This window comes from Calypte anna, chromosome 2 (genome assembly GCF_003957555.1).
Source record: "Calypte anna isolate BGI_N300 chromosome 2, bCalAnn1_v1.p, whole genome shotgun sequence".
NCBI lineage: Eukaryota > Metazoa > Chordata > Aves > Apodiformes > Trochilidae > Calypte > Calypte anna.
The window spans coordinates 28,037,800-28,051,562 of NC_044245.1; the positions used below are offsets into that span (position 1 = coordinate 28,037,800).

The 13,763-nt window shown below is 42.5% G+C and overlaps 1 protein-coding gene across 3 annotated transcripts; it reads left to right on the forward strand.

The window, feature by feature from the left end:
- Positions 1-10,067: 10,067 nt before the first annotated feature.
- ARL4A (ADP ribosylation factor like GTPase 4A) lies at positions 10,068-13,288 on the forward strand. Of its 3 annotated transcripts, none has more exons than XM_030445533.1 (2): positions 10,068-10,151; positions 10,728-12,447. In XM_030445533.1, the coding sequence occupies exon 2, from the start codon at positions 10,812-10,814 to the stop codon at positions 11,412-11,414; it is 603 nt and encodes a 200-aa protein (XP_030301393.1). In that variant the 5' UTR covers positions 10,068-10,151; positions 10,728-10,811; the 3' UTR covers positions 11,415-12,447. The 3 variants fall into 3 exon arrangements, with proteins under 3 accessions (XP_030301393.1, XP_030301391.1, XP_030301394.1); XM_030445531.1 differs by lacking the exon at positions 10,068-10,151 and adding an exon at positions 10,291-10,442 and having other exon boundaries at positions 10,728-13,288; XM_030445534.1 differs by lacking the exon at positions 10,068-10,151 and adding an exon at positions 10,598-10,615.
- Positions 13,289-13,763: the final 475 nt, after the last annotated feature.

Sequence of the window (13,763 nt, forward strand, 5' to 3'; positions counted from 1 at the left end):
AAGCGATGAGATTAAAATCTCAGCAAAACAATCTGTTCCTCCCTAAGTTTGTTTATCTGCCTTCCTTGCTTTGTTTAAAGCCTGCTAAGTTGTGTGATGTGGCCATGAGAGGCAGAAAAGGGGAAACCTATATTCTGATAAAAAGCTGCAATAACAACATAAGGCTTAAAAAATGTATAGGTTTAAAACATTTGCAGGCTTTTATTGGAATTTACAACTCTAGTGACAACAGCTGTTAGGTGCCAGATTCTCTGCAAGACTTCTACTCTTTTGCAATATTATGAAGCTGGAATATATAACGTGGTTTGTTTGAATCGTGTTCTCTGTAAGATGAAAGCAAAAATGATTTTGCAGAGACAGCTTTTATAAGGTCTTCAAAGTGAGTTTACTGTTGTTTCCATCCAAGAATTGAAACCTAGCAGTGTGAACAAAAGCTTTCTGCCTAGCACACTTATGATTAGCTTTGAAATTAATTTTCAATTGATTTAGCTTTTAAACTTTAGCAAAGAGTAGGCCAAATCTTGCATTTATAGAAGTAATTTAGAGATTTACTGTTAACTTTAAAAGAAGACATGGTGAGCTGATAAGACATAAAAATTCTAGACTAGAGTTAGGCAATGAGCTGAAATTACTGTTCCCCACCCACCCAATGTTTGTCTTCCCTGAAACCTTGTTCTTTCATCCTCTTTTCTCTGGTTTGTTTCTTCCTTCTTTTTCACCTAAGCCTAATACAAGCTTGTGAGTTCCCTGAGAGAGGGGCTGGCTTTCCTTTTGCTATGTTCATATAGCACACAATATTAGGCTTGGATTTCTCACTGAAACTCTTGAGTATTGTGACTGGGAAGAGTGCTTTTTTTGTTTAAGTTTTAGGAACTGCAACAAATATCCAGTACTACATAAGTGTCAGATACCCACCCTGCATCTATATAAAAGACTGAAAACTTCATCTATCAGTAGGCTGCCTGCTGAAACTGTCCATGAGCCTGGGGGAAAAAACTCCTCTGATTGCACTGGAACTTTGTAGTTTTCATCACCTGCAGCCAAACAACTCTGTTTAGGTTTGAGAAAAATCCAATCTAGGATGCTTAGCTCTGCTTATATTCTGCTGACTGAAGTCTACTTTTAATGCTCGAAATCAAAGAGAGGGAGTATTTGCTTTTTCCACTCCCTAGATCCTCTAAAGCTGATTTTTAAAATGCTGTTATGATCCAAAGCAGAAATTAATGCATTGAGCAAAACCCAAACATGTTTAGAGGTTGGATGCAACTGCCACACACCTGGAAATGTTGTGGACCTGCACAGCTGCTACTAAATTACATTTTGTGTGTGCTACATCTTCAGAGTGCTCTTGGCTTGGAAGAGGGGAAAATGCAAGTAAGCTTTAGCTCAAAACTCCTCATCCCCAGTAAAACTGTTAATGAAAAGCCAGTCAGAGTCTCTCCTTCCTTGCAAGCAATTAATTGGGCCATATATCAGCGTGCAAATTTATGTCTTATTTTTCTAGGCCAGATTAAGTATTTCTCCTGTGTATTTCACATGGCTACAGACCAGAAGACAGATGAGAAAATCTGACCAGTGACAGAATTTTTAAAACTTTTCATAAATGCCTCGTAACTATAGTGCTAAAATGAAGTGACTGGGAAAGACATCTGGTAGAAAGGGAAGTGAGCACTAAGAAGATGAGGTTAGTGCACAGCACAATGCTCAGTGAACTTGATCAGGTTTCTGTGGTTTATAAAACATCAAGTTAATTTGTCTTTTAAAGTATATATTGCATTGTTTATCTTCAGAAACATTTTTAATCTATTAGTTGTCTTGTTAAAAAAAAAAAATCAAAATTACACCTGAGTTCTGTTATGTGACTTAAATAAGAAATTGTGCCTTATTTAAAAAATAATAATGATCTCCCCTGCCCCATACCTAAAGAGCTGGCATGTCCTTTTTTTCAGTCACCTAAGAAGATGGTTTTGGAAAGCCAAGGAGAAGCTGTATTCCATACATATTTGTTCTGTAGGTGCCCAGGAGTTATAAGGATCACTAGCAAGCTCCTGTTATTAGTAGCACTGATAAATCATAGAACAGTGGTTGGAGAACATCAAACAAATTGTGCTCTATTTCATTATCTCAGTAGGGACTCGTATGAGCTGTTGCTGCTAAACACACTGCTCAAGGAGCTGTGCAATTATCACTATACTAGCTACAACATTATACACTGAAGCAGATACTTTAGCTTTTTCACAGCCCTCCTGGGAGTTAAGGAGTATCTCCCATAAAATTTTATCACCATCCACTGTAATCTCTGTGCAACCTTTTTTTCTATTGCTGCTTTATCTTTTTTTTTTTTTTTTTTTCTTTTTAGGAGAGATGAGCAATTGAATTTTGTCTTCAAAGTGTGCACTTAACTTGATTTACACAAAGTTATTACAGATCAACCACCTGCTTGTTTTACAGTCAGTCCTCTATATTGGATGGGCAAAGCCAAAAGGGTGAGAAGACATCCAGGAGCCTGCTGTGTGCAAGCCATGGGGACAGGTTGGTCCCTGCAAATCAGTGGAGCTGCAGCACTTTTGTCTTTTGTGACTCTCTGAAATTCTCTTTCTGCAGGTTCAGGGCACTGTACTTGGCAGGTAAGCATTTATCCTGTGTCCTCCTCTGTGAACTAAGTGCTATACATCTTCCTCTCCTTGAGCTACCTTGTGGATTTATGCAGTGCCTGAAGGACAAAGCAGAGTTTCTAAATAAGTAACTGCTCTAACTGGATTGGTTATTATGAAATAACTGGTTTAAATTAAAGTTTTCACCCACAAACACTTATCAGAAATCTCTCACAATTTGCATCTCTTTTTCCCCTATGGTCAATCGCCCGAGAAACAAAATCAACAAAAAAATTAAGCCCTCTTAGTTATGATTTTTGAGGTCTGTTTGTAAATCCTTTTGTCACTCCAGCAAGTATCATCACCCTTGTGTTAAATATTTGTACAATATTTAGAAAGTTCTCTATAAAAGCAAAAATTAAACTGTATTCTTCTCTTCATTACTCTGGGCTTGCAATATTGCAAAGCAAAAAGTGTTTGATATACTTGTAATACTTAAATTATTATTTTAAAGTGGGGAAAAGACTTGTAAATATTAAATCTAGCTATGCTGGACAAAGCCAAAATAGATGCTGCCTCTGTATTTGAAACTGTAGTACTTTTAATCTGCTTGCAAGTTGCTTCCATTGTTTTAAAGAAAAGTGATCTAATAAAAAATTGTGCAACCCTCTTCAAAGGAAGCATTGTGAAAAGAGGGGAGCTGATACTGAAATCTCAGCTTGACAACATTTTAAGCCATTTAGAATAATTCTGGCACATCAAAAAAAAAGGTCTAAAGTGCCCATGACTTTTCTAGTGCAAAAAAAACTTGGGGGAAATTGAAAGTTCTTGGAACCAGTGCTGCAACTGGCAGGATTTTTCAATGGTAGTGTTGAGTAGCCCAGCATTCTCAGCAAAGAGTGTGTTTGACTTAAGCCAGTAGTTCTAGAAAAAAAAAAAAAAAAAAGTTGTCAAACTTGGGGTGGGGAGGTGCAGGGTGGAGAACCTGTTGCTGTGGTGAATGATGACAGATGTGTTTGATTAGAATATAAACCACTGAAGAAAATACAGAATCCAAGGCTGTAAATCTCATATCCTATCACACATTAACCACTTCTGATTTCCTCATGGTGCAGACGTCTTACCCCACATAATGAATGATCAAGGTAGGAGGTGTTTTTTCCATTTATTAAAGAAACATATTTACTGGTTTTTGTTTGTTTGTTGTTTTTAATGCCAGATGCTTAGTGAAGTAGAAATAATGAAGTTGGAAACCAGTGTACTTGCAATAATAATGTTTTTTTTCCCCACTCTTTAAAACTGCCATGTAACTAGTTGTATGTCTTGGTTAGGGTTTTGTGACTATAAACTTTGTATTAATGCACATAGGATCTATGTTTAATCTTTATTAATTACATGCTGCTATTAAATGAAGGACTTGTGATGCAAGTCCTTAACAAGTAGATGGTGCTGGGTGTAGCCATTTGGCTGCTCCCCCTGATCTCAGGAAGAATTTGTGCTGCTGACACAACAACAGGTGCAGAAAGTGGTCAGACTGTTACCTGTCAAGGGCAAACCTGGAGTCACTCACTGTCCTTACAGCCACCCTATTAGAGGATTAAGTAACCAAAATCCACAGACTTTGGAAAAGTGGAGATGATCATGTTAGTCACTCTGAAACAACACTTTCTCCGTACATCTAAGGATATTTATAGGTTAGTAGCACTTTTTTTCAGCTATCGGATCTAAGCAGCATTCAAGATGCAACTCAGTATGACTATCAGTATCAAAGAATAAGGCTCTGTGTTTGTTACCCTCCTATAAGGCATAATGTTTCTTTATGAAAAGGAAAGCAGTAAAATGTAAATGTTAGACTTCACGTGAAGATACATATGAAATGAGAACAGGCTTAATTAGCTGGCCTAATCAGAGTGGTAACTTAAACTGCCCCACACAGCAACTCCATCTCCTACTGCTCTAAGCTTTGTTACTTATTGAGAGGAAATAAATTAGACCTGACTACTTTTTAATAATAAAGAGCAAAATAATTCATGCAGCATGTAAGTTTAAAGAATTCAGCAGTCATAGCAAAGATGATAAAAAGCTTCTTAGTGCAAAACATTTTGTATGTCGGTTTAAGAGATGATCTGAAGAGCAAAACTTCAGGTGTTGCAATTTGCCAGTGACTGTATTGTTACTGCTTGTTTTCAAGGGGATTCTCACAATCCATAGTGCAACTGCTATAGTATTTTATGCAGGAACATATGTAGATAAAATGTTATATCTAGGGTATAGGTGAAGAGCAGTAATTTAAATTTTTGAATGCACAACCAAGATACAGTTGGTTACTGTAATAATAATAATAATAAACATTCATATCATTACACAAATATTAATACGTACTACAGCAGCCTGGGTTTGTCATGCCACTGAGCTGACACATACTTGATTTTCTCATTCATACACACTGAGGAATCTGCTCAGTTTCTGCAAGGAGCAGCAAGCTTTGGTGGTGTGAGGTGGCTAACATGTCTCTTTCATGAAGACAGAAATGCTGGGATACAATGATTGTATGCCAGCTACCTGTACCTGGCAGTGTGTTGTCCTTGCAATAATTCCATCCTCACTGCTTGCTTTCTTTGTGTTTTACAGCCAGTTCAGCTCCATGATGCAGCTGGTTTCTTCCTCTCTGCCCTTCTGAACTGCTCGTCTTTGCTTATCCTTTACTGTTCAATAGCTGTGGCTGTATCCCTCTGCATCTGCACTGCAAGGCATTCGGGTAATTTGCTTTTTGTTTCACTTTTAATTTGATGTGCATGCTACTCACTACACATGTTGTTATTAAAAAAAATAACTGCTAAGGTGAACAGATCTTGAAATGGATAATAGATTTTATGAGCCTGTTCTACAGAACAAGGGTATTTAATCAAAAGGAATATTTTACTTTTCTGGCTAAGGAAATTCAAGCCCACTGGCCTCACTTTGGAATGAATTACTCCTCTGTTGTGCCAGTAGATGTGACTGTATAACGAGTCATATCTACTTGAATAGATTTCCCTTTAAAATGAGCAGCACTAAGTGAAAGCTCAGGTTTAATGTCTTGCTACAGTGAACTTCTCATGAACTGATAGCTTTTAATTTCCATTAATTGCTATTTCCATATAAAGGTTTCTTGTGAAGAATGCATCAGCCTTACAAGTGGATGCTTGATGATCCTTTGCATTTTTGTTGTTATTTGGGCACTATGGGACAGCTCCTGCAGCACATGAGCTGATGTGTATTAAAAGGTAACCTAAATCTCTGCTGGGTAATGATTTCCAGGAGTCTTCTCTTTCTACTCTATGCTGATTTCTTTTTGGCAACATTTCAAGCAGTTTCATGGTCCCTATCCTTAATACTGACGATCTATGTTTCACAAAGGTAGTTAATAGCTGCAACTTTAACCTGCTCTGAACTAAAGTTATTTCTGGACCATTCAAGAATTTTAAAAAATCTTATTTTATCATAACGAAGCAGCCACATTTGATGCAGGCACTGCTTCTTTTCTCTTGAAACACAAATATCTGTCCCAGCCTACTTTTACATACATGTAAAATACAATATATGTAGACCATACATATGAAACAGATGTAGAAAATAATATGTTGCCATTTACCCTGGTAAACTGGTATCTGTAGAGAAACAAGATAAACCAGGTGCCTCGAGTTGCCAAAGAGTGGGTGTGAGTCCACCTGTGCCTGGTCAGGGCAGGCCCCCTATTACCAGGGGGCCAATAAAGGTGGGACACACACCCACAGAGAGGAGCTCACTCTGGTGCGAGGCATGGAGAGGCCAGCAGCTCGTCGAGCCTCTGGAGCAAGAAAGGCTCCTCCTGCTACACTTCTACCCTGGAAGCGCTGTGTGGTGGCTGGAGTCCTGGAAGAGACCAGCAGCTCGTCGAGCTTCAGGAGCAAGAATGGCTCCTCCCGCTACAGGTATCAAAGAAACCAGTAAAGCTTTTTTAGCCCAGAGAAGCTGAAGTTGCAATTGTCCTCATGAGCTAATGAATGCTGAGCCAGAGAGAACTGAGACAAGTCAGATAGGAAGTGAAAAAAAAATTCAGTAGGCCACAGTATATAAACAACTTCAATGCAGAAAACAGGCAGGTCCTTATTTTGCATTACAAAATCAGCACAAGGCTCCAACACTATTCCGTTCAGTCTCCCCACCCATGCATCTTGCAGTTATTGTCACTTGTCATCTAATACCAGCCCCTTCCCTGCCACCTGCCTGAGAAGCAAGTAAGAATACTTCTTGCTGTGCACTTCCTTCATTCAAGACTTCTGCAGGGTAATCAAAGCCTTGCTTCACCCTTACCTTCAGTTATCAGAGGCTGAATGATGTGTCAGCTTTCTTCCACTCCCACTAATTTAGATACCAGTCCTCCCTTACCACCTGGAACACCTGCCCAGTCTGCACGTTTGACTTCTAAAGTAGCATGAAGTGCATGGGAGGAGTTGATCAACCTGGATTGTTATTTAATAGCTGCTTTGCATTAATGCCTACAGGCATTAATTAAGATCAAGGTGCTAAGCACTAAAAAGACTTACAAAGAAAAATAGCCCTTGCCCCAGAGAGTTTGTAATTCACTTAGAGCAAGTTACAACAGGTGGATGAGATAAATTAACTGCAGGGAGGGAAAGAGTAGAACAATCTACTTCTCCAAGCATTTTCTGGACATTGTGGATTGTTTTCATGCATGTATTTACAAATAAAGATATGCTTACTTTGCTGAAGATATTATTTTCTCCCTGATCTTTAAATGATCTCCCTGACATCATAAAATTCTTCCAAAGAAACACATTACCTCCGAGATTCCTTCTTCACCTAATGTGTTGGACATGCTATACTCCAGAAAACCATCAGTTCTGTATCCCTCCTTTTTTCAAGGGCACCAAATCTGTTATTACATATTGACTGCTTCTCAGCAGAGCAAGAGATAAAGACAATCTTTCCTCTTCATGTTTAACATTAAAGTACCTCCAATAAGAGCAGTACCTGTCCCATTTCCTTTCCTGCAGAATTAATTGTCAAACATGTTATTATAAAGCTGTGGTAAAGTGTGAACAGATCTTGGTAACAATCAGACACTAAGGTTCAGAAGACTGTAGTATCTAATACATTTATTTTTCCATTAAAAATAGGGAATACATAATTCTGTAGGTGGAGAAAAAGGCCAATTTGATTTATTTCAGCTTGTCAAGTTTTATGAATGTATCTATTACCTTTAGTGATATTCCATAAAAAGGTGCTTCTATCTAGTTTCCACCAATTTTAAATTACTGAAAACATGAAATAACTAAGGCTCACTTCTACTGTTACTATAAACACAGCTCTGTGCCATACAGTTTTTCATGCTATGATTCTATCAAATGAGGAACTTAGTAGCTGGTTGTAGTAGTAGTAACTTACTCCTACTATTCCACAGATGTAAAATCACTATCCTATACAAACAGGCCACTTCCTCCAACCAGATCCATTTGCAAGATCAGGATGTAAATAACTCACAAAGATAAAAGCAGTGAAACATTAATTTCAGATGTAAGCAAATGAGAATTTTGCTATTTTTAGAACTATAATGGGTATCTTAATGCTTTGAATCCTTGCCTACAGCACACTGTGAAGTTTTGTTGCTACATAATGTCCTTCTACTACTACTCTTTTATACATCATAATTTTGTCATTTAAAATACAATGTACAACTCTTTCAAAGGGGAAAAAATGAAATATTACTGCCATAATATTCTTTAGAAATCACTCCTTTTCATCAGCCTCATCAATAAATTCAAAATTCCTCTAGAAGAAAATGCAAGTTAAGTATCAAAAACATCCCCTTTTCAATTTTATTGGAGTGCAGCCTGTCAAAAACTTGGATGATTGTGGTACCAAACAGAAAAAATACACACTCAGAACAGCAGACCTCAGTGGCATAACAGCTTTAGTTAGCAGTCAAACAAAAAGACTGATTTATTTAATGAAGGACTATAGATGAATGCTCTTCTAGATTGCCCTGCTCTTAAGGCAGTGTAATCAATCCTTTTGTGTGCTACTGGTGTTTTACACTGAGCTGGTGTAGATCCAACACAGGCAGAACTAACCATTTACATTGCCACAGCTGTATAAAACCCAGAGTCAAATACAGAAGTGTAAAGAACTGTGGGAAGGAGCAGAATGATGGGAGATACAGCAACAGTATCTGGGACAAATTACTCCTCCAGGCCTCTTCCAAAAACTGTATGCTCTGGAACCAATCACATACAGACGTGCCTTATGAGATACTAGTAATTAGTTCTGACTTTGAAAGATTTCACTGTTCTAATGAAGCTTAAATATTGAAACACAGGTTTACTTATGCTAGTGATGTGGAGCACACTCCTTGTAACTCAGCTAGATGACATGGATATTTACATGGTACATGGAGGTACTGCTACCTCCACATGCCTGGTGTCTAACAGAATGGTCTCATCCGCCCGGATATTGCCAGACCCTCCCGGACTATTTCTCTGCTGTTTCATGGGCACAAGGGCAAGTACCCTAAGAACACAGACCCGGGGCTGGGACTTTGGACGGCTCTTAAGACAGCACCTTCCCCACCCTCTAATTTCACCTGTATCTATGTCTGCACAGATCCCGGGGGGGGGGGTGGTGGTGTGTTTATGTCAGGCAGCCAACAAACTTTTCTACAGCCGTTGGGGCTCGACGGCGGCCTGCTGTCCGGCATACTTGCTGCGTCACTCCGACAGACCAGGAGCTGTAAGGCCATTTACCGCGGCTCCAGCAGTACGCCGACCTCATCACAACACCCCAGCCTCCCTCGGCCCTGGCCTTCACCCGGGTCTGCCCAGAACCGCTCCGACGAGGCTGCCAGGGGTACCGGCAGACCCTCCACGGCGGCACCGCCTCAGCACCGAGTGAGAGGGGCGGGCGGGAAGATGGCTCCGGAGCTGCGCGTTGCTAGGCGACGGGAGGGCCCGCGGCGCCTGCGGGAGCTGCCGCTGGTAGGAGAGGGATGACGCAGTGGAGGGGCGAGCGGAGCAGCCTCAGTGGCCAGCACTTGCCGTCCCGCGCCAGGAGGCTTTCCCCAGGGTGCTTTCAGCGGGAAAGTGTGGCCAGAAAAGGGCGTCGCCGTCGCCACCGCCGCAGGGTGCGCGCCCCCGGCAGTGGCGCAGATGCGCTGCGAGGCGCTGCCGAGCCACCTCCCGGGCCACTAGGGTGCGGGGATAGAGTGACAGCGCTCACACCCAATGAGAGCCCGCGCCTCTGCTGAGGGGGCGGGGCGGTAGGGCCGGCGGGGCGTTGGCGCCCGCCCGCCTGCCGCAGGGAGTGAGAAGCTGCTGGCGCCGCCCGCCCGTTGGCTCACGGGCTTCCCCCGGTGGGGCCGTGTGAGGGCGGAGGGCGGAGTAGAGGGAGGGCGGAGTAGAGTAGGCTCGCTCAGGCAGAGCGTGGGCCTGCAGCGATGCGCCCCCGCCCGCTGCGGAGGCCGCGATGCTTTCCCCGACGGCGCTCGGCACCCGCATTCGGTACGGATCGGTTTTCCCGGTGAGTGGCTGCTGCCGGCGGCCAATGGGCGAGGCGGAGCGCGCCCTCCTCCCCGCCCCCCGCCGGGCGGCGAAACCAATGGGAGCGGCGGGGCGGGGCGCGCGGGGCTAGGCGCGGGCTGGGAGGCGCTGGAGCCGCCAGATGCGGGAGAGTCGCAGCAGCAGCAGCAGCAGCAGAAGCAGCGGAAGCAGCGGCATTGGTGGCGCGTGCGGCGGCGCGCGGGCATGGGGTGGCGGGCTGCGCTCCCCTCCCCGCGCTGAGGGAGGCGCCCGGCGGCGGCGGCGCCAAGCGGTAGGTGAGGGGCGGTTGGTGGCGGAGGCGGCGAAGGCGGCGAAAGGCGCCGGTGGCCGGGCAGCCGCAGTGTCGGGAGAGGCCGCCACTGCCGCGTCGAGGGGCGGCAGAGCCCACCGGGCCGGGTGGGGGACGTATGGCGGTTCTGCGTCGCGCTGCCCGTGGCCGCCTGGGTAGTTGGGGCGGAGGCGCTGCCCGGCGGACCGTGGCCGTGGAAGCCCGGGCGAGGGTGGGGTGTGTGTGGGGGGGTCAGCCGTGAGGTAACGCCGCTTGTGTCGTTGGCAGGATCGGAGCTTAGCGCGGCGGCGAGCGTAGCGGTAGGAGCCGGCCCCTGGTCGTGGCAGCCTGCTGTCACCTTCCCGCCTGGCAATGGGGAATGGACTCTCGGACCAGACGCCCATCCTCTCCAGCCTGCCTTCTTTCCAGAGTTTCCACATCGTCATACTGGGACTGGACTGCGCAGGAAAGACGACCGTGCTGTACAGACTGCAGTTCAATGAGTTCGTCAACACTGTCCCCACGAAAGGATTTAATACGGAGAAAATCAAAGTGACGCTGGGCAACTCGAAAACGGTCACTTTCCACTTCTGGGATGTGGGCGGCCAGGAGAAGCTGAGGCCGCTGTGGAAGTCGTACACAAGGTGCACCGATGGCATTGTGTTTGTGGTGGACTCTGTCGACGTCGAGAGAATGGAGGAGGCCAAAACAGAACTTCATAAAATTACTAGGATATCTGAAAATCAAGGAGTGCCTGTCCTTATAATTGCTAACAAGCAGGACTTGAGGAACTCTCTCTCCCTTTCTGAAATTGAGAAAATGTTAGCAATGAGCGAGCTGAGTTCTTCGACCCCCTGGCATTTGCAGCCTACCTGTGCAATCATTGGAGATGGACTCAAAGAGGGACTGGAGAAGCTACACGATATGATCATTAAGCGAAGGAAAATGTTGAGGCAGCAGAAAAAGAAGAGATGAGTTCTATTTTGACCTTTCTATTTTAGAGTAGTTACATACGTGGTCAAAATTTGACATAAGAGCAGCTTCCAAACCCAGGCCTGCTTGTTTGGATGCCGTTAAGCTTAGTTTCATTAAACAATCAGTTGCACAACCTTGCCTTGTGGAAGGCTGTGTAGTTATGGAACTTTTTTTTTATACTAGTCTCTTTTGAGTTTTATGGCTCTGCGTTATTTCAGAAGTCCTAATGATGATGTAATACTATCAGGAAATGGATGGGTGGGTATATGTGACATGGATGTCTAAGTGGCCAAATAAAACGAGGGGTTTCTGCTTAGTGTTGTATTCATATGTTTGAGGGTGCCCTCTGCAAGCAGTTTGCATTGAAGGTGTTCTGTGTTTTTAAACTTCTAATGCTCGTACGTGGAGTGTTTAGGTGAACATTTTACAGCTTTAAAAACATGTATGAAGCTAGTAACCCTTTTTTTTTTTCAAGAGGCTGTTTTTAATCTTGTTTGGGGATTTCTATGAAAGCTTGGCTACATGAGTAGTTTTTTTTAATTTGGCACCGTTTGAAATTGAATTATGTTCAGTTCAGATATTTGAAATTTAAGTGCTGTGGGTTCTACAACTGATAAAAGAGACTTTTTGACAAGTATAAATTGTAAACAACATGCTGGAGCACGAAAAAATGGTCTCTCAACACATAGGACGTTTCTGGTATGTGAGATTTTTTTAGAAGTAGCCATTCATCATTATACAGTGCTAATCAGGTTTGAGCTGTTACTCAAAATTAGTAACTTATTTCTGAATGATGAGTATTATGTCGTCCTCCTGTCAAGTTAAAGTGAATTGCAGTAAAGGAGCTGTAAAGAACAACTCTGGCTGCTGTAGTTCTAACCAGTGCAGCATTCTTTTTGCTTTACTGGTGACTTTTCTGGCAATAAAGCAAAATTATAATGAAGTAAAGATGGAACTAAAATTAGCAGAGCACATCTTGTATCTCCCCAAAATACCCCATTTTATTAAAGTGGTATTGCTATGTCACTTTCAACGAATGCTTTTTTTTTTTTGTTATTGTGACTCAAAGTATTTTGTGGTCAGGAATGTAATAATGCTTTATACACTCAAACATTTGGCATACGGGGGGGGAGGGAGGGGAGTTGGGGGGAAAGGGAGGGGAGGAGTTGGGAAAGAAGCTTTTCAAGATGGGCCTGTGTTCTGCTTTAATTATGCTTTAAGCTGTTCTTGTTTACAGAGTGTGCAAACAGTGTTAACTGGGCAGGATAGTGCTTGATGGAAAAGGGAGGGTAGTTTTTCATACTGGTACAGAGCTTCAAGTCACTCTTTAGATACTTGGCTAGCAATTACAAGGGCTAAAACAGAGCCTGGATTTTTAAGACTAACTTAGTGGTGCTGTAAAAATTTGTCAGAATGTTAGGTTCTCTTTAAACTTTTGTTGGAAATACCAGATTAAGAATAAAGAAAAGGCAAAATTTACTTCCCCTCCTCTTACAGAACCAGCAAAGTAATACATTTTTGTTATCTGCTGCCATGTATCAGGAGGATGACAACCACAAACTGGAATGTCAATCAATGTAACTTAGATATGTGTAAAAAAAAAAAAATTAAACTTTTTAACCAGCAGCTGTTCATCCAGGAGGTAACCAAAAATGCACTTTAGTGTCTTCAATAACTGAAAGTGACAGCTGTTGTTTTGGTTTTTTTTAATCTTGGTCCTTTTTGAATAAACTGAAGTAGCTTCCAGTGGAGCTTTTGTATGTTGGTTATATATGTACCTGCACTGGTGACATTGTAAGTCACTTACTCAAGTAATGTCTATATTTATAGAAATGTGGATGACTTCTTAAACCTCAATAAAGAATTCAAAACAAGCCTGCAGAGAGAAGGTGTCTGACTTATTGTACTGCAGCAGTACATTCTCAGCCTCTGTGCATGTATTGATTCCAGTACCAGCAGAGCTATTTCTGTTGAAAACCAAAGTCTTATAAATATGGTGAGGCCCATAAAAGCCACAGGGTTATAAATTGCAGGTATCTCATTAAAAACTTTAAATCAAGAGTATGTCTGTATATTCTCAGAAGATACACTGACTGCAGTGACTCCTTTCTGAAGTGGTGGATCTTGCATAATTTGAAAAATCATTCCTGTAGCTGAACCTATATTGTGTTATGTGCAGTGTTTAATAGGGGATGTTGGGCATTTATCACATGTGCTCTCTGGTGGTACTTAATCTGTCTCCAGGCTCACATGTCTGAAGCTGGCTAAGGGATTCACACGTACTTAAGCCTTGGGACAATCTCTTCTTTGGATTTTATGGCAGTGAGTAGGATGTGGCAAGAGATATGG